The sequence below is a fragment of the Pezoporus flaviventris genome, unplaced genomic scaffold (assembly GCF_033815535.1).
Source record: "Pezoporus flaviventris isolate CSIRO_AGI_PZ_B2104156 unplaced genomic scaffold, CSIRO_AGI_Pfla_v1 ptg000063l, whole genome shotgun sequence".
Taxonomy (NCBI): Eukaryota; Metazoa; Chordata; class Aves; order Psittaciformes; family Psittacidae; genus Pezoporus; species Pezoporus flaviventris.
Genome location: NW_026892611.1, coordinates 4,658,386 through 4,681,709, shown reverse-complemented (window position 1 = coordinate 4,681,709; position 23,324 = coordinate 4,658,386). Strand labels below are relative to the sequence as shown.

At 55.7% G+C, this 23,324-nt stretch overlaps 3 protein-coding genes across 4 annotated transcripts in view; all 3 read right to left on the bottom strand.

The window, feature by feature from the left end:
• The window catches only part of LOC133278197 (uncharacterized), a 36,447-nt gene extending 25,653 nt beyond the window's left edge, over nucleotides 1-10,794 (bottom strand). The window contains exon 1 of the mRNA XM_061470726.1: nucleotides 10,523-10,794. The gene's annotated coding sequence lies outside the window, so the exon portion shown is untranslated. The remainder of the gene's footprint in view (nucleotides 1-10,522) is intronic.
• LOC133277971 (uncharacterized) lies at nucleotides 4,459-22,819 on the bottom strand. 2 transcript variants are annotated; one of them, XM_061470329.1, is made up of 5 exons: nucleotides 22,651-22,819; nucleotides 22,216-22,371; nucleotides 12,482-12,583; nucleotides 4,948-5,050; nucleotides 4,459-4,614 (listed from the first exon to the last, which is right to left on the bottom strand). In XM_061470329.1, the coding sequence occupies exons 1-5, from the start codon at nucleotides 22,783-22,785 to the stop codon at nucleotides 4,547-4,549; spliced, it is 564 nt and encodes a 187-aa protein (XP_061326313.1). In that variant the 5' UTR covers nucleotides 22,786-22,819; the 3' UTR covers nucleotides 4,459-4,546. The 2 variants fall into 2 exon arrangements, with proteins under 2 accessions (XP_061326313.1, XP_061326312.1); XM_061470328.1 differs by having other exon boundaries at nucleotides 4,459-5,050.
• On the bottom strand, nucleotides 7,751-11,048 carry LOC133278161 (uncharacterized). The gene is made up of 7 exons (XM_061470684.1): nucleotides 10,986-11,048; nucleotides 10,523-10,603; nucleotides 9,671-9,775; nucleotides 9,100-9,277; nucleotides 8,617-8,738; nucleotides 8,133-8,282; nucleotides 7,751-7,927 (listed from the first exon to the last, which is right to left on the bottom strand). The coding sequence occupies exons 1-7, from the start codon at nucleotides 11,046-11,048 to the stop codon at nucleotides 7,766-7,768; spliced, it is 861 nt and encodes a 286-aa protein (XP_061326668.1). The 3' UTR covers nucleotides 7,751-7,765.
• Nucleotides 22,820-23,324: the final 505 nt, after the last annotated feature.

Genomic DNA, 23,324 nt, shown 5'->3' with positions numbered 1-23,324 from the left:
TCTTCAAATACATAGCGAATAAAACTAACACAAGAAGCAGTATAGGCCCACTGCTGAATGAGGTGGGTGCCCTGGAGACAGAGGATATAAGGAAGGCAGAGGTGTTGAATGCCTTCTTTGCCTCTGTCTTTACTCCTGCAGACTCTCCCCGGGGGACCCAGATTCCTATAGCCCCGGAAGGAGTCAGGATAAAGGAGGAGTTTGCTTTGGTAGATGAGGATTGGGTTAGGGATCAGTTAAGTAATCTGGACATCTATAAATCGATGGGTCCGGATGGAATACACCCGCGGGTGCTGAGGGAGCTGGTGGAGGTCATTGCTGAGCCACTCTCCATCATCTTTGGTAAGTCGTGGGAAACAGGTGAGGTGCCTGAGGATTGGAGGATGGCAAATGTCACGCCGGTCTATAAGAAGGGCAAGAAGGAGGACCCGGGTAATTATAGACCGGTCAGCCTTACCTCCATCCCTGGAAAGGTGATGGAACAACTTATCCTTGACACCATCTCTAGGCATATTATCAAGGATGAAGGGGTCATTAAGAGCAGCCAACATGGCTTTACCAAGGGGAAGTCATGTTTGACCAACCGTATATGAGCAAGTAACTAGGTGGGCGGATGATGGTAGAGAAGTAGACGTGGTTTTTCTTGATTTCAGTAAGGCATTTGATACTGTCTCCCACAGCATCCTCATAGATAAGCTAAGGAAGTGTGGGCTTGATGATCAGGTAGTGAGGTGGATCAAGAACTGGTTGGAAGGAAGAAGGCAGTTATGGTCAATGGGGCAGAATCTAGCTGGAGGTCTGTGACTAGTGGAGTCCCTCAGGGGTCGGTGCTGGGACCAGTGCTGTTTAATATTTTCATCAACGACCTGGATGAGGGAACTGAATGTACCCTCAGCAAGTTTGCTGATGATACTAAACTGGGAGGAGTGGCTGACACACCAGAGGGCTGTCTCGCCATTCAGCGAGACCTGGACAGGCTGGAGAGTTGGGTGGAGAGGAACTTGATGAAATTCAACAAGGGCAAGTGTAGAGTCTTGCATCTGGGGAAGAACAACCCCATGTACCAGTACAGGTTGGGGGCTGACCTGCTGGACAGTAGTGAAGGGGAAAGGGACCTGGGGGTCCTGGTGGATAGGAGGATGACTATGAGCCAACAATGTGCCCTTGTGGCCAAGAAGGCCAATGGCATCCTAGGGTGCATTAGAAAGGCTGTGGTTAGTAGGTCAAGAGAGGCACTCCTCCCCCTCTACTCTGCCTTGGTGAGGCCGCATGTGGAATATTGTGTCCAGTTCTGGGCCCCACAGTTCAAGAAGGACAGGGAATTGCTTGAAAGAGTCCAGCGCAGAGCTACAAAGATGATTAAGGGAATGGAACATCTCTCTTATGAGGAGAGGCTGAGGGAGCTGGGACTCCTTAGCTTGGAGGAGACTGAGGGGTGACCTCATCAGTGTTTGCAGATATGTAAAGGGTGAGTGTCAGGATGATGGAGCTAGGTTTTTTCAGTGATGTCCAGTGGTGGGACAAGGGGCAATGGGTGTAAACTGGAGCATAGGAGGTTCCATGTGAACATCAGGAAAACTTTCTTTACTGTGAGAGTGACAGATCACTGGAACAGGTCGCACAGGGTGGGTTGTGGGGTCTCCTACGCTGGAGATACTCAAGGCCCGCCTGGACAAGTTCCTGTGTGATGTACTCTAGGTTACCCTGCTCTTGCAGGAGGGTTGGACTAGATGATCTTTTGAGGTCCCTTCCAACCCTTAGGATTCTGTGATTCTGTGTCTGAATGAACAGGGAGTGAGAGATCTGCTTTCCAAGTCAAACTCTTCACAAAGCAGATAGTCTGAGACCCATAGAAAATATTTACCCCAGCAACACAGATCTCCTTTGCCTGCACGGTGGCACATCCATTGACTGGTTGTCTTCTATCCCTTCAGAAGAAGCAGGATTCCCCGTGGGTTTTTCACCCCGTGAAACAAGCACTGTCTCACATTCCATCCCTTTTCAGAGCAATGGTACCCCAATTTTGCCCAAAAGCGTTGAAAATTGCAGTCCTGTGACCAGGCTCAGCACTACACAAATGGAACAAAGCACCTGAGTGTCTGCCACCTCTAGAAAAACACACGAGTAGTTTTCTCTGAACTGGGCCGCACTACAACAAGCTCAGCTCGCACACCACGGAGATAACAGGCTCCAGCTGAAGCCAAGAACTTCCCAGCTCATGCAGCAGCACTTCACTTACCTGCACAAGGAGGATTTAAATTCCTGAGTGGCCTAATCCCACTCCTGTCCTAAAACCACCCCAACCTTGTCATTAACATCACAGGAAACGTGAAAACACTGTGCACAAGCAGAGTGATTTGCCTGAAGTGACAGAGCAACCCAGGCTGACCCATTCCCTCACTAACAAACGGGAAGTAGAGCAGAACTCAGCTGAACAACACCAGAGCAATGAGGGCATTCAGTTACCCACAAACATAAGACAACCCAGACCCGTCATAAACGCTGAACTACAGTTGGCCTGTGCAACAACCCAGGTGGGCCTGCAGTGAAGTAGCGCATTTGACTGCACCAGTGGGTGCCTTTCCCCAGCAGCTATTCACTTCCACACACAGATTTTTGGGCTCTTCTCAGACAAAGCACTTGCATGCTCAGTTGCCTTCTTTTGGGGTTTGGAGGTGGAGAACTGAATGACAATTCAAATGCTGATCCCAAAAGCAACTGCAGAATAGATGTAAAACCTGTGCAGCCATAAGGGCACCAAGCAAGTTGTCCTGGGTTCAGCATTAGCAGTCATTTTTCTCCTTCTTTGTAGCTGGGAACAGATCTGATAACAATGATGTTTTGGTTTGGCCAAGGACTTTGTGAGCCTCATGCTCTGCCAGGGAGGAGGGGAAGCCGGGAGGAAGCAGAGGCAGGACACCTGACCCAAACTGACCAAAGAGGTATTCCATACCACAGCACGTCATGCCCAGGATGTAACTGATGGTTACCCGGAGGGGCTAAGACTGCAGGGTTGGAGGAGGCATCGGTCGGTGCTTGGTTGGGCTGGGGGGGCGAGCTGGCAGTCGGCTGGCGGTGAGGTGCTGTATTCTCTTCCCTTGTTCTTTCCTTTATCATTGTTATTATTGGTGGTGGCAGTGGTGGTTTGTGTTCTACCTTAGTTGCTAGACCGTTCTTGTCTCAACCCGTGGGAGTTGCATTCTTTTCGATTCTCGTCTCCGTCCCTCCGGGAGTAGGGGGAGGGTGGGAAGGGAGGGAGGGAGTGAACGAGTTGCCTGACTGGGTTTAAACCACGACACAAGTATAGAAGAAGATCCAGGTATCCACGGCAAAACGGTTGCTAACGGCGGCCCGGCCGCAGACACGGTCCGTCCTCAGAGAACCTGTCCCACTGCTACTGCCTCGGGTGAGCACCAGGGGAGGACCAGATTGGATACTCCTTCCGCTAAAGGCGGCGCTGACCATTGTGTCCCCGCAGAGCCCCGCCACAGACCTGCCGGTACCCGCTGCCACTGGACCGGTGCCCTGGGATGATTTTCCTGCCGGTACTATCAGGTGCCCAGGGGCTTGCCATGGGCCCGCCACCCAGACCCGCTCTGCAGCAAAACAGGAACCTATTCTCTCCTTCCCACTCTGCCTTGCCCAGTCGGCTCAGGGGAAAGGTTTCTTCCAGGTTGTATCAGGAGGGAAGAGTTTGCTTTGGCTGTGGGGACCTCAGAACAACTGGGTTCTGAGAGGTCCTGAGAGGAGAGGGAAGGAGGTAGCAAAGAATAGTGCCGGACTTGTGGTGAGCATTCAGCTTCTGCAGCAAAACAGTGCCTGGGATGCTGTGGGAAGCAGCTGTAAGAGCTGAAGGAGGGACAGGACGGGCTGCCTCGTATGTGAGCAGTGCTCTTGGCTGGAGCAGGGCAGCCAAAGCACCGCTGCACAGGGGGCACCCCGTGTCCAGCCTCGGGATTCTCCTCACCAAACACTCCCCAGTTTGCAACCATGGCCAGGTGGGTACGTGGAGCCAGGACGCAACCGCTGCCCAGCGGCTGCTGCGTGGCCTTCCATGCTGCTTGCGAAGGACACCATGGCCTTGGAATTGTGGTTGGAGCTTTAATCAAAAAGTCACATTTTCTTAAGCAGGGCTTAACTGCTGCCTGGCTTTTCAGAGTCAGGAGCACAACGCCTACAGGGTCCGCCACCGTCTTTTCTGCATCCATATACAGGTCAGGATGTATATTGTCTGTTGTACCAGGGATGAGACCTGACATTCCTCTTCTCCTGTCAAAGGATGGAGTGCTGCAACAGACGGAAAAAGAGCAGAGCTGAAACCCACTGATCTGCAGAGACCCACAGGCATCTCTTCCAGACCATGCCAGCCCCAACCATCCCTTTCCCTGGTCAGGAGGCGCAGGCAGACAAATGGATCACCTGGAAGCTGCTGCTCAGGATTACAGCAAATGCCCCCAAGATGTTCCCTGGAGCAGGACAGCAGGACAGCACGCTGCCCAGGCTCTGTCCCCTGTCCCCGCCAGCCCCATCACACACAGCACTGCCCCTACTCACCCTTGAAGATCTCCTGCAGCGTGTCCTTGCTGCTGTCATTCAGGTACCGCGCAGCCAGTCCTGTGCAGAGAGCTCGGTCAGACCTGCTGCCGCCCAGCACACTCCTGGTATCGTGGCCCCGGCTCTGAAGGTTGGGCTGAACCCCTTCCCTCCCCTCAGCGGGGTGACCCCAGGGAAGGACAGGACCCGAGGGGAGGTGCCACTGAGCAAGGTGCCACTGAGCCCTGCTGCCAGGGCAGGGGTAGGAGGGGGAAGCACAGAGCCCCTGGCTGCACAGGCCCTGTACAGGGCAGCTGGGGCTCTGGCAGCTACAGGGCTGCTCCTCGCTGCCAGTGCAGCAGATGGGACTGGGGCCAGGCTGCCATAAGGGGGACTCCAGGGACTGCAGCTCACCGATGAACCTCACGGCTGCCATTCGCACGGTGACCTGAGCGTGCTGCAGATAAGGCATGCTTTGACGCACATATTCTTCAGCCCTGCTCCGCTTGTGCTCCAGCTGGAGAGAGCAAAAGGGCGCAGGGATGATACACACCCTCCCCAGTTACCTGGGACAGTCCCCCTTCCCAGCACCCCACACACCCCCCTTCATCCTCAGGACATTTGCATCTCCCAGCAAGGAGCCCTGTGGGGCTGAGGTTCAGAGACAGCTACATGCAAAGCAGGGTCTGGAGGTCCCGAGAGCCCTCTGTGCCGCTGCAAGGGCCCAGATGGGTCTCCTGCAACATCCTGAGGGTGGAGAGGTGAGCCCTTGGGAGCTCTGCCTGAGGGCAGGGAAGGAGGATGCAGCACCAGGCTGCAGGCTCTGGGCTGAAGCACTGCAGGCGAGGCACCACTGCACAGGGGGCACCCCATGTACAGCCTGGGACTTATCCTCACCAAGCGCTCCACAGTTCTCCATCTCTCCAGTGCCTGCACGTGGTGACTGAGCCATTTCCATTTGAGCACCTTTGCAGCTACACAGAAGGTTTCGTGAGAGGCCTGCAGAGGAGGACAACGATTGGGGAGATTGTGGACAGGGCTTGCGGCCCAAAGCCCTGGCCCCCAGCACCTGCAGGGACAGCTGGGTAGTCCCTGGGGACTCTGCTCTTCAGGCCTTGGTGGCCATGGGCTGCTGTTGAGCCCTGCTGGACCACATAGGGCAGGCGTGGCAAATGTCCCTGCCAGCTTCCCCTGCCCTCCCCGCTGCCCAGGCCACCCCCGCGGGCTCAGCATGCCCTTCCCCACACCACTGCTCAGGTTTGCAATCTGTACCTTGGCCACACTCTCAGTCTCATCACTCATGTGCAACACGAGTGGGACCAGGCTCCCCTGCACGTTCTTCCGCATCTGCCGCTGGTGCTTCCAATCCGCCATCTGTATTACTTCTTTGAATAGGCAGATGGAGAGCTCTCGCACCTGGCTGGACACCTGGTGAGGAGGAGGAGGACAGAAGGGCGTCAGTAGCAGCAGCTCCCTGAGCAAGGGCGTCAGCGTGGCTGAGGGGAGGGGTTTCAGGTCTCCCAGAGCCATCAGCAAGTCAGGGAGAAGCTGAGCTGGGCTGCAGAGCCCAGAAGGCATCCCCGTGAGAGCGCAGGGGCATGAGGAGGGGCACAGCCGCATGGAAGTGCTGCCGCCAGGCTCTGCTAACAGGCACTTGTCCTTGCAAAGGGCCCATCAGTGAGGATCAGGCTTCCATAGCAGCCTTACATCATCAAACAGTTGCGGGAGATTCTCGGCCAGCTGCAGAGCAGTGGAGCTGTCCTTCTTCTTCAAATGACCCATCACATTTCTGAAAATGAGCAGCATCTTCTTTCTGTTCTTACTGTGGGCTGTCTGCAGCATGTATATCAAATCTGGCAGCAGGACCAGTATTTTCTTTGCCTGTACAAAGCACAGAATTCCTTGTATGTTAAGTGGCGAAGGACCACCCAGGCCAAAATGCTCTGGCCCTTAAGCACCAGACTCCTGCCTGGCTGACTGGGCAGTGGCACAGGAATCCCTGCAGCAGCCTCCTGGCAGGCCATCCCCATGGTGCACTGAGGGGATCGGGGCCTGTGACTGGACGTTGAGGGCATTTGGTGCCGTGACCCCAGCTCCCGATTCCCAGCCCTGGTCAAGCCGCCGCGTTACCCACTGCCCAGCCCCAGGAGGCCAACACGGCTTCCCTTGCCTATGCCCTGCTCACCGTGTCAGGTGACTGTGACAACGTGATGAGGCCTGTGAGCGTCAGCGAGAACAGCACCACATTTTGACACCACGGGAACTTCTCCCTGTTGTACACCCCAGCGAATTCCTCTGGTGTCACATCGCTGCAGGCCAGGAGCTGAAACAAAGATGGCAGTGAGGGACCGGCCGAGCCTGCAGGGCTCCCGGCACTGTGCAGCTCCTGGGTCCCGCTGGCAGCTCAGGACAAGGGCACCGGGGACAGAGAGCCCGTGCTGGGGGACACCAGCCGCACACCACACGCTTGTCTGTGCCGGCTCTGCTGGTGTAAGCAGAGCACTGACAGGGACTTTGTGCACCCGCACCCAAGCAGCGTGGCATGGCCCTGTGTGGCTGGCACAGGGGAACCTGGCGCTGGGCTGGCCCTAACGGGCTGCATCCCTGTTTCCCAGAGGAGGTGACTGTTTGGGGGCAGATGGCAGGGAAGAGGGCTGTGCCTGTGTTTCTGGAGAGGCAGGCACAGCCCTGAGTATGAGCAAGGACTGGTCTGGTTACTCACAGCCAAGAGCCGGATACAGAACTTCACTCTGCAGAATCTGCTTCCTATACGTAACTGCAGGTGCTGGAGGTTCCTTCTCAGCTCCCTCAAGACCTTCACCAAGATGAGGGGCTGGGACAGCAGCGCTTCCCACATGGCCTGAGCAACTTTGCTGAAAGAGAACACTGTCAGCAGGGCTGCCTTGGCCACCACACGGTGCCTGGGCCAGCCCTGCAGCAGCCAGGCTGTGCTGCAGCCCTGGCCCTTCCTGACCCCTCACTGGGAGTGCCCAGGTCCCAGATGGGGCAGGCAGGAGGGGGCTGAAACTGTTCCCTGTGGGGCAGGGAGGAAACTCGTGGCAGGCCTCGGGTCTGGCTTGGACAGCTTTGGCTACTGCAGGCCTGGCCAACCCAGCAGGGCAGGAGAGAGTGATGGGGTACAGGGCCCAGCTCCTCAGGGGTGTCCTGCAGTTTTCTGTGGGCCTCCACGTCCCTCTCCCCACATGGAACAAACCCACAAGGGCTGTGGGGGTCAGTACCTGTTACATGCTGGAGAGATATCTATAAGGCTCAAGATCATCTCCCTGGGGTTCTGCTGTGCCATGCTTAGAAACAGCGACTTCAGGCTGCACCGGGCTGATGCTGCACTGATGTGCTGCAAGTTGTTATAGATGCAGCGCGTGATGAACCACACCTGGAGAGCACACGGGTGAGGGTGGTGCTGCCACCAGACTGCAGCCATTTCCTCAGCTGCTGCTGAAACAGCTGCCCTTCCCATCCTACTCTACTGGCATGAAATGGCTTCAAGGTGCCTGAAGCACCCGGGTGAGGGGAGATGGGATGTAGGGAGGAACAGTGCCTGGAAGGACTGGAGGACAGGGCAGCCACAGGCTGCTTACCTCTGTCAGCCAGGAGGCAGGTTCTGTCATGGCCACGTTCAGGATGCTGATCAGCTCCTCCTTGTCACATACACATGGGTCTCTCATGGCCTGTATGGCCCTGAGGATGATGACTGTCTTATCAGCAGGGTGGAGGTATTCCCCAAATGCCTGCAGGAAGGAGGAAGGCGGGGAAGACGTGTTACACTGAGTGCCCTGATAGTGCTGCTCAGCTGGGCAGTGAGAGCAGCTCTGGCGAGAGGACCCACGGGAAAGCTGGCAGCAGGGGCTGCAGTCGTTGCAGAGGATAAGAAGAGAGGTCCCTAGGTGAGAGAGGAGGGACCCTGGAGTGCAGCCCTCTGAAGTCCCTGCTCCAGAACAGCAGCAACCCTCTGACCAGGGACAGTGAGGTCATGCCAAGCCCGCTGGTTCTGGATCCCTTTGCTTGCACCAGTCTCGTTCTGATGCCCCAGACAAGAGGCCCAGCAAGGAAGAAGCTCATTACCTTTGCCATGCTCCTCGTGCTGCACAGAGAAAGACAGGAGGGTTTCCCTGCTTCCCTCTTCCCTCCAGCCTGGGGATGCTCTGGATGATCATGACAATTGTCTGGTTGAGGTGACGTCATGCCTAAACATGAGGGGATCACGGAAGAGTCATTAGGACACAGCACTGATTACCATCAGTGACAGCTTTGGCTATGGGGACCATGGAACTGCTGGGTTCTGAGAGGCCCTGAGAAGAGTGGGAAGGAGAGCAGCAAAGAGCAGTGCCGGACTTGTGGTGAGCACTCGGCTTCTGCAGCAAAACAATAGCTGGGATGCTGCGGGAAGCAGCTGTGACGGGCAAAGGAGGTGAGGGAAGAGGGCAGGCTGCCCTGGACAGCCTCCAGCAAGCACAAAAAGAATCCACTACAATACTTGGGGAAACAAGCAGGACTATGAGGAGACGTCTGTGTGTGGAGGGATGAAGCCCACAGAGCTTCTCTTACATTTTTGGTGCTGGATGAATATGGAGAGGTGATGAAGAGCAACCAAAGCCTCCTGCTGGATCGCCCAGATCTTGCTAGTCCAGCAAACAATGAGACATCCCAGCAGCCGTCCCAGCAAGCGGTCCTTGCTGATGTCATGGTGGGAAGAGCTGTGGTCGTGTCCAAGCAAGCTCCAGACCTGGGCAAGGGAGGCAGGACAGGTAGAAGGGCTGAGGGGCAGCAGCGCAACAAAAGCTCCGAAGCTGAGACTGCCCCAGGGAAGGATCCTGGAGGGTCGGAGTTGTGCAGGGCCCTCCCAGAGCAGCGAGCTGGGCAGCCGGGCAGGGAGAGCTGCCAGGCCTGGCCTCCCGCCATGCTCCTTGGGCAGTGCTGACCTGCACAGGACTGGGGGCCAAGATGGCTGCTGGCAGAAAGGGCACTGGGGAGGAAAAAACATGGGAAAAAGAGAAGCCGAGACCCTTGCCCAGGGCAGAGCCGTGCTGAATGCCTCAGGCATCTTGAGCCGCAGGCTGCTGCCCACGGTGGGCAGGGAATGGGAGACAGCCTGGCTGGAGGGTGCGGGCCTCCCTACCTGCACTGAGGAAGAGCTGGCCATCAAATCAGCCAGCTTTGCGATCCTTGCCACGGCCCATTCACATACAGCTGGGTGCTTGATGTTGGTGAAGGGCAGCAGCATCTGGAAGGAGAGAAAGTGCTGCTGTGCCCTGGGAGCTGGTGCCCGTGCCAGCAGCAGCAGCAGCAGCACTGCTCAAGTCCTGGCTGGACTCATGCAGTCCTTGTGGCCCTGAAGGGAGGCAGATACCACCCCAGGGTAGAGTCTGCTTCTTTCTGTGCCCTCCCCGTGAGCACAGGCCTGTGTTCCCTCTCCGTGAAGGCTGGGCTTTTGGGCAGCACCCTCCCGGGGGGCGGTGATCCTGCAATGGGGGAATGGGCGTACGGCTCCCTGAGAAGTCAGGAGCGCCGAACTTCAGAGCTGGGCTCCCTGTGCAGGACAGGCAGGTCCCAGTGGGTCTCTGCCCCGGTCAGACCTGGGCAGAAAAGCAGGAGGGACTGCGAGGCATGGGAAGAAGGGCAGCACCCGCTGCCACTGCTGCGGTGCCTGAGGAGAGGGGTCAGTGCCTCCCGCTGCTTTGGTGCGAGGAAAGTTCTGGGGATGGAGCTGGCCCACAAGTGCCACGGGCCAGGCTTTGCCATGGCACGGGAGGAGGCTGCAGATGGGAAGTGGGGTTGACTGCAGCCAGGGGACACAGGCTCCTGGAAGAGCACGGTGGGCCATGTCTGGGTTCCCTGAGTGCTGAGCACCCTCCCTGCAGCGTGCTGTGGGCATGGCGCTGCGAGGACACAGTGTGCTCAGAGCGGATGCTCCCTTCCCTCCAGGGAGAGGAACAGCACCTCCCAGCCCTGCTCTCTGCAAATGCCACACCTGCAAAATTCTCCACAGGTCCCTGGAGCCCGGGGAGCTGAGCACCAAGCTCTCCAGCAGGACGTCCACGGCATCCAGGGTCTGCAAGGAGGAAAACGGTCACGTCAGTCTTTCTGCAGTCCCTCTCTCCCCGGGGATGGATCTAACCCCCCACGCCATGGGGAAGGCACCCCTGCCACCTCTAGGTGGCCAAGGGACACCTTGAAGCAGACAAGTTGCAGTGGGCAGAGGAGCCAGTCCAGAGGCACTGGACATGGCAAGGCCCACAAGAAGGAGACACAAACAGGCAGCGTGAGAAGGGGGGCACGTGGCCAGCGGGACTGGAGCAGTGGGGCTGCAGTGCTGTGCAGGAGACCCGGGGGAGCAGCTCTGCCCAGCCAGCAGCCCCCAGCAGCCTGGCAGCAGAGCCAGTGGCCCCATCAGGAGACACGGGCACTGCTAGCCTGGAAACGGCTGCGGTTACCTTCTCTGAGCTCTGCAGGAAAGTCTGGATAAACCGCATGTGTGCAGCGCGTTCCTCTTCCATCCTTGCCGGACAAAAGGATAGGGGTGAGGAACGAGTAGGGTTGAAAGAAGTGTCTCGGCACTGCGGGGCTGCTGGGGCAGTGGGGAACAACGTGGGCTGCGCTCAGGGGTCTGCGCCAGTCTCTCGCTCCCGCTCTGTCCCGTCACCGTCCTGCCGGACACTGGCACGAAGGATGTGGCCTGCTGACTTTTATACAGTGCCCTGGGGTGTGACCAAGGGCACATCACAAAGGCACGTCACAAAGGGCACCGTGGTGGGTCACGGAGGGCACATCACTAAGGGCACTACAGTGGGTAACGGAGGGCGCATCACTAAGGGCCTGTCACAAAGGGCACCACGGCAACCTGCCATTCAGAACATGAGAGGCAGGGCGATGCTGGGAGGGGAAAGAGGCCTGTTTCCCCCAGTCAATTGCATCCCCTTGGGGTGCCCTGAGCTCCACGTTTTGCTCATGTTAGATGGAGTCTTCTTATGGCAAGATACCCAGCACGTGTCCTAATGTTCAGAGCCAGACTAGTCAAGAGGACTCAAAAACCCATGAGTAGAACCGTACGCGCACTGGAGACGCGCACTGGAGACTGCTCAGACGGCATTAGATGACCGATGTTTTCTTGTCCAAGTCCTGCGTTTAGGGGGTCAGGGATGGCAGGACGCAGAGAGGAACAGCACCTGGGCAGGCTCAAGGGCAGGGCAGCCACAGGCCCCTGTGGCAGAGGGGGACCGGCAGGACGTGGCAGAGAGGGACCGGCGGCTCCTGGCCAAACGGCTGCGCTCCAACTGGGAGCAGAGGCACGCATGGGAGTTCCAGCGGCTGCGGGAGCTCACCCAGCGGCAGGAGCAGATCTGCCAGCTGCTGCGCTCCAAGGAGGCAGCGCGGTGCAAGCTGCAGGGGAAATGCAGCACCAGCACGCCGCCGCCCGTCAGGCACAGAGCCTGCAGCAGCAGCTGGAGAAGGAGCTGGCCAGAGGAGCCTGGAGCAGCAGCGAGGCCCGCGGTGAGCTCCGGAACGAACTCAGCAAGCTGCGCTGGGAGAACAGGAAGGAGCAGCCGCCCACAGCCACCACTCCCAACGAGCTGCTGCTGCTGCTGCAGAGGAGCTTCTTCCTAACGTCCAACTCGGAGCCGTTCGAAGGCGAGCAGCCAGATGGCTGCGGCGAGGCCAAGGCCAGGGCCTGGCACCATCTGCAGCCCCTCCTGAGCTGCGGGTCCATAGGGCCCTGCCCATTGTGGAGCCTCGTGGCACACAGCTCCCGCAGCGGGCAGCCCACGGGCACTTCCAAACTGGACTGTGCCACGCTGTGGGAATCCCGCCACAAGCAAGGGCCGGGCCGGGCCTGGCTGCTTCACAGGTGCACAGTGCTCTGGGCTCCAGCGGGGAAGGTGAGGTCCAGGGCATAGGAGCCACCCCATCTCCAGCCTGGGGCCTTCCTCACCAAGCACTCCACAGTTCTCCATCTCTCCAGTGCCTGCACGTGGTGACTGAGCCACGTCCGTCTGAGCACCTTCGCAGCTACACAGAGGTCTTTGTGAGAGGCCTGCAGAGGGGGACAAGGACTGGGGAGATTGTGGACAGGGCTTGCGGCCCAAAGCCCTGGCCCCCAGCACCTGCAGGGACAGCTGGGAAGCCCCTGGGGACTCTGCTCTTCAGGCCTTGGTGGCCATGGGCTGCTGCTGAGCCCTGCTGGACCACATAGGGCAGGCGTGGCAAATGTCCCTGCCAGCTTCTCCTGCCCTCCCTGCTGCCCAGGCAACCCCCGTGCGCTCAGCACGCCCTGTGGTGTGCACAACACAACCGGACTGGGCCCTGGTGGCCACCAGCACCCAGTGTCAGCACACCCAGCACCAGGCGGCTGGGCTCTGCACAGCTCTTGAAACCACTTCCTCTGGGCACCAAGTCTGAGGAGCATGTATGCTACTATTTCCTATGCTATTATTATATTCTAATATTATTCTAGTATATTATTATGCTATTATTTTTCCTATGTATGCTATTTCATATGACTGGAAAGAGTTGCCGGTTGGGAACTCCAGGGAGGAAGGGGTGGAGGCTTTAGTATAGAATTTCTAGCTGTTTACATGACGAAGGAAAGGAAGGGGGTGAACGTGTCTCCTCAGCACCTACAGTAGTAGCCCATCAAGCCAGGATCAGCTCCATGTCTTTCCAGGTCAGGAATGGTACGTGTGAGTAAAGAAGTACCAAAATGACCTGTTAGGTATACGGAAGAGCGGGGTTTCACCTTTAAGACAGTGGTTAATGCGAATACAAATTGTGTTAAAACCGTTCTTCTTTCAGGCTTTCATTTACCATTCTCCTCTTATTCCCCAGTGATGCTCTTGTTGGCTTACTTTAGAAGATGAAAACATTGCAATACAGCCCTGTGCAACGCTGCTGTTCCAGCTATCACTGCACTCAGTCTCTTGGCAATGTTTTATGTGCATTTTAAGTTAGCTTCTGTTACCTGATTCAGTGCCAGCTGTCTCAGAACAGGGCAGGATGGATTAGGTTCATTAAATGTGCAGTATTTTTCTTTCCTCTCTGGTCCTCTCATTCAAGCACTGTCACTTCTTGGGTTGGGGGAGAGGAAAATGAAACTGCTCGTGTTTGAGCAACCTAGATATTGGAGAAACTCAGCAGTAACCTTGACTTCCAGGCAAGAAAAGAAAGAAAAGGTTGTGAAACTAGAAGGTGAGAAGAACAAATATTTGTAAGAGCATGTCAGCAATTGTGTTGTCAGAACAAATCTAGCCCGTGCTGAGCTGCATTCAGAATATTCTGAGATACTCTTGATACAAATTGAAGCTTTTAATTCAAAAACAGCTCTTGCAACTGCACTTCTAAAACTGCTTTTTAGATGGCTCTAAAAAACCCAAGGGAAGTATGAGCTTTACACCCTTTATTCTGTAAGTGACCAAACCTGGTTGTCGTCTTCACGTCACACCTGTAGCAGCAACACTTCTCGCTCTAAGAAACATGTTTTGTAATGTTTTTTGCAGACATGCGGCCGTGCAGGTCCCTGGCTGCAGTGAATGCCTGAGCCTGGCACTTGTATCAGAGAGAGCCAGGGACACCGCTTGTGTGCAGTGTCAGCAAATAGATGACCTGCTAGAGCAGGTGGTTGAACTGAGGGAAGACGTTGAAAGGTTGAGAGCTATCAGAGAGTGTGAAAGTGAAATTGATTGGTGGAGCCACACCCTAAGGCAAGGGCAGAGGGAAGTGGTTGAACAAGTGATAGATCCCCTTCCCTCCTACCATCAGACAGAAGGAGTAAACTTAAGGGACAAGGAAGTATGGAGGGAGGTCCCTCCTCGGAGAGGTATGCGAAAACCCTCGCAATCCCTTCCTTCCTCCCAGTTGCCCTTGAGCAACAGGTATGAGGTCTTGGAACTACAGGGCCAGGTAAATGGTGATGGAGGGGTAGATCCATCCAGTAAGTCACCTAGGGCTTGTCACTCACCCCCATGCCTTAGAACTTCCTCAACAAAGAAGAGTAATTGTGGTGGGTGACTCCCTTCTGAGGGGAACAGAAGGGCCCATTTGTCGACCTGATCCATCCCACAGGGAAGTCTGCTGCCTACCTGGGGCTCAGATTGGAGATGTTAAAAGGAAACTCTCTGATCTGGTGCAGCCCTCTGACTACTATCCGCTGCTGGTTTTTCAGGTTGGCAGCGATGAAATTATTACAAGCAAGGCAAGGGCAACGAAGAGAGACTTCAGGGCCCTGGGACGGCTGGTTAGAGGGTGTGGAGCACAAGTGGTGTTTGCCTCCATACCTGTTACTAGCAAAGGTGAAGAGATAAATAGGAAGAGACTGCAGATCAATATATGGCTATGGGACTGGTGCCAAAGGCAGGGGTTTGGGTTTTTCAATCATAGGCTGCTATATGAGACACCTGGTTTGCTGGTGGCAGGTGGGATACATCAGTCCCAGAGGGGGAGAAGGTTTCTGGGGCAGGAGTTAGCAGGGCTCATTGACAGGGCTTTAAACTAGGTAGGAAGGGGGAAGGGGAGATGATAACTGGGCCTGTTGGGGACAGGCCCAAGAGAAACATGCTAGGGCTTGAAGAATGGCAGACTAGGGAGAACTCTCAATCTATTGTTTCATTTGCGGGAAAGGGTAGTTGTTTAAACCCTGTCCTGCAGGGAAAAAGGGTATCTGGGCAAGAGTTAGTAGAGCTCACTCACAGAGCTCTAAGTTAGATTCGAAGTGCGATGGGGTTGTAGCTGGGTTTGAACTAGCGGGGCAATGTTCTAGTATGAATGAAGACCAGAAGGCATCCCGCCTTCCAAATGTGCCACTAGCGTGCTCAGCTCGCCCCTGAAATGCCTGTACGCCAATGCACGCAGCATGGGGAATAAACAGGAGGAGTTAGAAGTCTGTGTGCGGTCTAAAGGTTATGACCTGGTGGCAATTACAGAGAAATGGTGGGACAGCTCGCATGACTGGAATGTGGTTATGGATGGCTATGTCCTTTTTAGGAAAGATAGATCAGCAAAGCGAGATGGTGGAGTTGCTCTTTATGTGAAAGAGTTCTGTCCAGGGGCAGATGAGGACCAGGTGGAAAGTCTGTGGGTGCGAATTAAGGGACAGGCTGGTACGGGGGGCACAGTTGTGGGGGTCTATTACAGACCTCCTGATCAGGACGAAGGAGTTGACGAGGCTTTCTACAGGCAATTGAAAGCAGCCTCACGACTACATGCCTTGGTCCTTATGGGGGATTTTAACTACCCCGATATTTGCTGGAAGACTTACGCAGCCAGTCGTTCACAGTCTAGGAGGTTCCTCCAGTGCATTGATGATAACTTCTTAATGCAAATGGTGGACGAACCAACTAGGAGAGGAGCGCTGCTGGATCTGGTACTCACCAACAAGGACGGTCTGGTTGAAGTAGTGACGGTCAATGGCAGCCTGGGCTGCAGTGACCATGAGATGGTGGAGTTTAGGATCTTGTGTGGGAGGAATAGAATACCTAGCAAGGCCACATTTCTGGATTTCCAAAGGGCAATCTTTGGCCTCTTCAATCAATTGCTAAGGGAAGTATGATGGCAAAGGGTACTAGGTGGTAAAGGGGCTCAAGATAGTTGGTCAGCATTCAAGAATCATTTCTTCAAAGCTCAGGATCAGAGTGTCCCAATGAGTAGGAAGTCAAGTAGGGGAGCCAGGAGACCAGCATGGTTAAACAAGGAACTGCTGGGCAAACTCGTACGGAAAAAGAGAATCTGTGGATTATGGAAGGAGGGGCTGGCTACTTGGGAGGAATATAGGACAGCTGTTAGAGGATGCAGGGAAGCAATTAGGACAGCTAAGGCCTCCTTGGAACTTAATCTGGCAAGTCGCGTCAAGGACAATAGAAAGGGCTTCTTCAAATACATAGCGAATAAAACTAACACAAGAAGCAGTATAGGCCCACTGCTGAATGAGGTGGGTGCCCTGGAGACAGAGGATATAAGGAAGGCAGAGGTGTTGAATGCCTTCTTTGCCTCTGTCTTTACTCCTGCAGACTCTCCCCGGGGGACCCAGATTCCTATAGCCCCGGAAGGAGTCAGGATAAAGGAGGAGTTTGCTTTGGTAGATGAGGATTGGGTTAGGGATCAGTTAAGTAATCTGGACATCTATAAATCGATGGGTCCGGATGGAATACACCCGCGGGTGCTGAGGGAGCTGGTGGAGGTCATTGCTGAGCCACTCTCCATCATCTTTGGTAAGTCGTGGGAAACAGGTGAGGTGCCTGAGGATTGGAGGATGGCAAATGTCACGCCGGTCTATAAGAAGGGCAAGAAGGAGGACCCGGGTAATTATAGACCGGTCAGCCTTACCTCCATCCCTGGAAAGGTGATGGAACAACTTATCCTTGACACCATCTCTAGGCATATTATCAAGGATGAGGGGGTCATTAAGAGCAGCCAACATGGCTTTACCAAGGGGAAGTCATGTTTGACCAACCGTATATGAGCAAGTAACTAGGTGGGCGGATGATGGTAGAGAAGTAGACGTGGTTTTTCTTGATTTCAGTAAGGCATTTGATACTGTCTCCCACAGCATCCTCATAGATAAGCTAAGGAAGTGTGGGCTTGATGATCAGGTAGTGAGGTGGATCAAGAACTGGTTGGAAGGAAGAAGGCAGAGAGTTATGGTCAATGGGGCAGAATCTAGCTGGAGGTCTGTGACTAATGGAGTCCCTCAGGGGTCGGTGCTGGGACCAGTGCTGTTTAATATTTTCATCAACGACCTGGATGAGGGAACTGAATGTACCCTCAGCAAGTTTGCTGATGATACTAAACTGGGAGGAGTGGCTGACACACCAGAGGGCTGTCTCGCCATTCAGCGAGACCTGGACAGGCTGGAGAGTTGGGCGGAGAGGAACTTGATGAAATTCAACAAGGGCAAGTGTAGAGTCTTGCATCTGGGGAAGAACAACCCCATGTACCAGTACAGGTTGGGGGCTGACCTGCTGGACAGTAGTGAAGGGGAAAGGGACCTGGGGGTCCTGGTGGATAGGAGGATGACTATGAGCCAACAATGTGCCCTTGTGGCCAAGAAGGCCAATGGCATCCTAGGGTGCATTAGAAAGGCTGTGGTTAGTAGGTCAAGAGAGGCACTCCTCCCCCTCTACTCTGCCTTGGTGAGGCCGCATGTGGAATATTGTGTCCAGTTCTGGGCCCCACAGTTCAAGAAGGACAGGGAATTGCTTGAAAGAGTCCAGCGCAGAGCTACAAAGATGATTAAGGGAATGGAACATCTCTCTTATGAGGAGAGGCTGAGGGAGCTGGGACTCCTTAGCTTGGAGGAGACTGAGGGGTGACCTCATCAGTGTTTGCAGATATGTAAAGGGTGAGTGTCAGGATGATGGAGCTAAGTTTTTTCAGTGATGTCCAGTGGTGGGACAAGGGGCAATGGGTGTAAACTGGAGCATAGGAGGTTCCATGTGAACATCAGGAAAACTTTCTTTACTGTGAGAGTGACAGATCACTGGAACAGGTCGCACAGGGTGGGTTGTGGGGTCTCCTACGCTGGAGATACTCAAGGCCCGCCTGGACAAGTTCCTGTGTGATGTACTCTAGGTTACCCTGCTCTTGCAGGAGGGTTGGACTAGATGATCTTTTGAGGTCCCTTCCAACCCTTAGGATTCTGTGATTCTGTGTCTGAATGAACAGGGAGTGAGAGATCTGCTTTCCAAGTCAAACTCTTCACAAAGCAGATAGTCTGAGACCCATAGAAAATATTTACCCCAGCAACACAGATCTCCTTTGCCTGCACGGTGGCACATCCATTGACTGGTTGTCTTCTATCCCTTCAGAAGAAGCAGGATTCCCCGTGGGTTTTTCACCCCGTGAAACAAGCACTGTCTCACATTCCATCCCTTTTCAGAGCAATGGTACCCCAATTTTGCCCAAAAGCGTTGAAAATTGCAGTCCTGTGACCAGGCTCAGCACTACACAAATGGAACAAAGCACCTGAGTGTCTGCCACCTCTAGAAAAACACACGAGTAGTTTTCTCTGAACTGGGCCGCACTACAACAAGCTCAGCTCGCACACCACGGAGATAACAGGCTCCAGCTGAAGCCAAGAACTTCCCAGCTCATGCAGCAGCACTTCACTTACCTGCACAAGGAGGATTTAAATTCCTGAGTGGCCTAATCCCACTCCTGTCCTAAAACCACCCCAACCTTGTCATTAACATCACAGGAAACGTGAAAACACTGTGCACAAGCAGAGTGATTTGCCTGAAGTGACAGAGCAACCCAGGCTGACCCATTCCCTCACTAACAAACGGGAAGTAGAGCAGAACTCAGCTGAACAACACCAGAGCAATGAGGGCATTCAGTTACCCACAAACATAAGACAACCCAGACCCGTCATAAACGCTGAACTACAGTTGGCCTGTGCAACAACCCAGGTGGGCCTGCAGTGAAGTAGCGCATTTGACTGCACCAGTGGGTGCCTTTCCCCAGCAGTTATTCACTTCCACACACAGATTTTTGGGCTCTTCTCAGACAAAGCACTTGCATGCTCAGTTGCCTTCTTTTGGGGTTTGGAGGTGGAGAACTGAATGACAATTCAAATGCTGATCCCAAAAGCAACTGCAGAATAGATGTAAAACCTGTGCAGCCATAAGGGCACCAAGCAAGTTGTCCTGGGTTCAGCATTAGCAGTCATTTTTCTCCTTCTTTGTAGCTGGGAACAGATCTGATAACAATGATGTTTTGGTTTGGCCAAGGACTTTGTGAGCCTCATGCTCTGCCAGGGAGGAGGGGAAGCCGGGAGGAAGCAGAGGCAGGACACCTGACCCAAACTGACCAAAGAGGTATTCCATACCACAGCACGTCATGCCCAGGATGTAACTGATGGTTACCCGGAGGGGCTAAGACTGCAGGGTTGGAGGAGGCATCGGTCGGTGCTTGGTTGGGCTGGGGGGGCGAGCTGGCAGTCGGCTGGCGGTGAGGTGCTGTATTCTCTTCCCTTGTTCTTTCCTTTATCATTGTTATTATTGGTGGTGGCAGTGGTGGTTTGTGTTCTACCTTAGTTGCTAGACCGTTCTTGTCTCAACCCGTGGGAGTTGCATTCTTTTCGATTCTCGTCTCCGTCCCTCCGGGAGTAGGGGGAGGGTGGGAAGGGAGGGAGGGAGTGAACGAGTTGCCTGACTGGGTTTAAACCACGACACAAGTATAGAAGAAGATCCAGGTATCCACGGCAAAACGGTTGCTAACGGCGGCCCGGCCGCAGACACGGTCCGTCCTCAGAGAACCTGTCCCACTGCTACTGCCTCGGGTGAGCACCAGGGGAGGACCAGATTGGATACTCCTTCCGCTAAAGGCGGCGCTGACCATTGTGTCCCCGCAGAGCCCCGCCACAGACCTGCCGGTACCCGCTGCCACTGGACCGGTGCCCTGGGATGATTTTCCTGCCGGTACTATCAGGTGCCCAGGGGCTTGCCATGGGCCCGCCACCCAGACCCGCTCTGCAGCAAAACAGGAACCTATTCTCTCCTTCCCACTCTGCCTTGCCCAGTCGGCTCAGGGGAAAGGTTTCTTCCAGGTTGTATCAGGAGGGAAGAGTTTGCTTTGGCTGTGGGGACCTCAGAACAACTGGGTTCTGAGAGGTCCTGAGAGGAGAGGGAAGGAGGTAGCAAAGAATAGTGCCGGACTTGTGGTGAGCATTCAGCTTCTGCAGCAAAACAGTGCCTGGGATGCTGTGGGAAGCAGCTGTAAGAGCTGAAGGAGGGACAGGACGGGCTGCCTCGTATGTGAGCAGTGCTCTTGGCTGGAGCAGGGCAGCCAAAGCACCGCTGCACAGGGGGCACCCCGTGTCCAGCCTCGGGATTCTCCTCACCAAACACTCCCCAGTTTGCAACCATGGCCAGGTGGGTACGTGGAGCCAGGACGCAACCGCTGCCCAGCGGCTGCTGCGTGGCCTTCCATGCTGCTTGCGAAGGACACCATGGCCTTGGAATTGTGGTTGGAGCTTTAATCAAAAAGTCACATTTTCTTAAGCAGGGCTTAACTGCTGCCTGGCTTTTCAGAGTCAGGAGCACAACGCCTACAGGGTCCGCCACCGTCTTTTCTGCATCCATATACAGGTCAGGATGTATATTGTCTGTTGTACCAGGGATGAGACCTGACATTCCTCTTCTCCTGTCAAAGGATGGAGTGCTGCAACAGACGGAAAAAGAGCAGAGCTGAAACCCACTGATCTGCAGAGACCCACAGGCATCTCTTCCAGACCATGCCAGCCCCAACCATCCCTTTCCCTGGTCAGGAGGCGCAGGCAGACAAATGGATCACCTGGAAGCTGCTGCTCAGGATTACAGCAAATGCCCCCAAGATGTTCCCTGGAGCAGGACAGCAGGACAGCACGCTGCCCAGGCTCTGTCCCCTGTCCCCGCCAGCCCCATCACACACAGCACTGCCCCTACTCACCCTTGAAGATCTCCTGCAGCGTGTCCTTGCTGCTGTCATTCAGGTACCGCGCAGCCAGTCCTGTGCAGAGAGCTCGGTCAGACCTGCTGCCGCCCAGCACACTCCTGGTATCGTGGCCCCGGCTCTGAAGGTTGGGCTGAACCCCTTCCCTCCCCTCAGCGGGGTGACCCCAGGGAAGGACAGGACCCGAGGGGAGGTGCCACTGAGCAAGGTGCCACTGAGCCCTGCTGCCAGGGCAGGGGTAGGAGGGGGAAGCACAGAGCCCCTGGCTGCACAGGCCCTGTACAGGGCAGCTGGGGCTCTGGCAGCTACAGGGCTGCTCCTCGCTGCCAGTGCAGCAGATGGGACTGGGGCCAGGCTGCCATAAGGGGGACTCCAGGGACTGCAGCTCACCGATGAACCTCACGGCTGCCATTCGCACGGTGACCTGAGCGTGCTGCAGATAAGGCATGCTTTGACGCACATATTCTTCAGCCCTGCTCCGCTTGTGCTCCAGCTGGAGAGAGCAAAAGGGCGCAGGGATGATACACACCCTCCCCAGTTACCTGGGACAGTCCCCCTTCCCAGCACCCCACACACCCCCCTTCATCCTCAGGACATTTGCATCTCCCAGCAAGGAGCCCTGTGGGGCTGAGGTTCAGAGACAGCTACATGCAAAGCAGGGTCTGGAGGTCCCGAGAGCCCTCTGTGCCGCTGCAAGGGCCCAGATGGGTCTCCTGCAACATCCTGAGGGTGGAGAGGTGAGCCCTTGGGAGCTCTGCCTGAGGGCAGGGAAGGAGGATGCAGCACCAGGCTGCAGGCTCTGGGCTGAAGCACTGCAGGCGAGGCACCACTGCACAGGGGGCACCCCATGTACAGCCTGGGACTTATCCTCACCAAGCGCTCCACAGTTCTCCATCTCTCCAGTGCCTGCACGTGGTGACTGAGCCATTTCCATTTGAGCACCTTTGCAGCTACACAGAAGGTTTCGTGAGAGGCCTGCAGAGGAGGACAACGATTGGGGAGATTGTGGACAGGGCTTGCGGCCCAAAGCCCTGGCCCCCAGCACCTGCAGGGACAGCTGGGTAGTCCCTGGGGACTCTGCTCTTCAGGCCTTGGTGGCCATGGGCTGCTGTTGAGCCCTGCTGGACCACATAGGGCAGGCGTGGCAAATGTCCCTGCCAGCTTCCCCTGCCCTCCCCGCTGCCCAGGCCACCCCCGCGGGCTCAGCATGCCCTTCCCCACACCACTGCTCAGGTTTGCAATCTGTACCTTGGCCACACTCTCAGTCTCATCACTCATGTGCAACACGAGTGGGACCAGGCTCCCCTGCACGTTCTTCCGCATCTGCCGCTGGTGCTTCCAATCCGCCATCTGTATTACTTCTTTGAATAGGCAGATGGAGAGCTCTCGCACCTGGCTGGACACCTGGTGAGGAGGAGGAGGACAGAAGGGCGTCAGTAGCAGCAGCTCCCTGAGCAAGGGCGTCAGCGTGGCTGAGGGGAGGGGTTTCAGGTCTCCCAGAGCCATCAGCAAGTCAGGGAGAAGCTGAGCTGGGCTGCAGAGCCCAGAAGGCATCCCCGTGAGAGCGCAGGGGCATGAGGAGGGGCACAGCCGCATGGAAGTGCTGCCGCCAGGCTCTGCTAACAGGCACTTGTCCTTGCAAAGGGCCCATCAGTGAGGATCAGGCTTCCATAGCAGCCTTACATCATCAAACAGTTGCGGGAGATTCTCGGCCAGCTGCAGAGCAGTGGAGCTGTCCTTCTTCTTCAAATGACCCATCACATTTCTGAAAATGAGCAGCATCTTCTTTCTGTTCTTACTGTGGGCTGTCTGCAGCATGTATATCAAATCTGGCAGCAGGACCAGTATTTTCTTTGCCTGTACAAAGCACAGAATTCCTTGTATGTTAAGTGGCGAAGGACCACCCAGGCCAAAATGCTCTGGCCCTTAAGCACCAGACTCCTGCCTGGCTGACTGGGCAGTGGCACAGGAATCCCTGCAGCAGCCTCCTGGCAGGCCATCCCCATGGTGCACTGAGGGGATCGGGGCCTGTGACTGGACGTTGAGGGCATTTGGTGCCGTGACCCCAGCTCCCGATTCCCAGCCCTGGTCAAGCCGCCGCGTTACCCACTGCCCAGCCCCAGGAGGCCAACACGGCTTCCCTTGCCTATGCCCTGCTCACCGTGTCAGGTGACTGTGACAACGTGATGAGGCCTGTGAGCGTCAGCGAGAACAGCACCACATTTTGACACCACGGGAACTTCTCCCTGTTGTACACCCCAGCGAATTCCTCTGGTGTCACATCGCTGCAGGCCAGGAGCTGAAACAAAGATGGCAGTGAGGGACCGGCCGAGCCTGCAGGGCTCCCGGCACTGTGC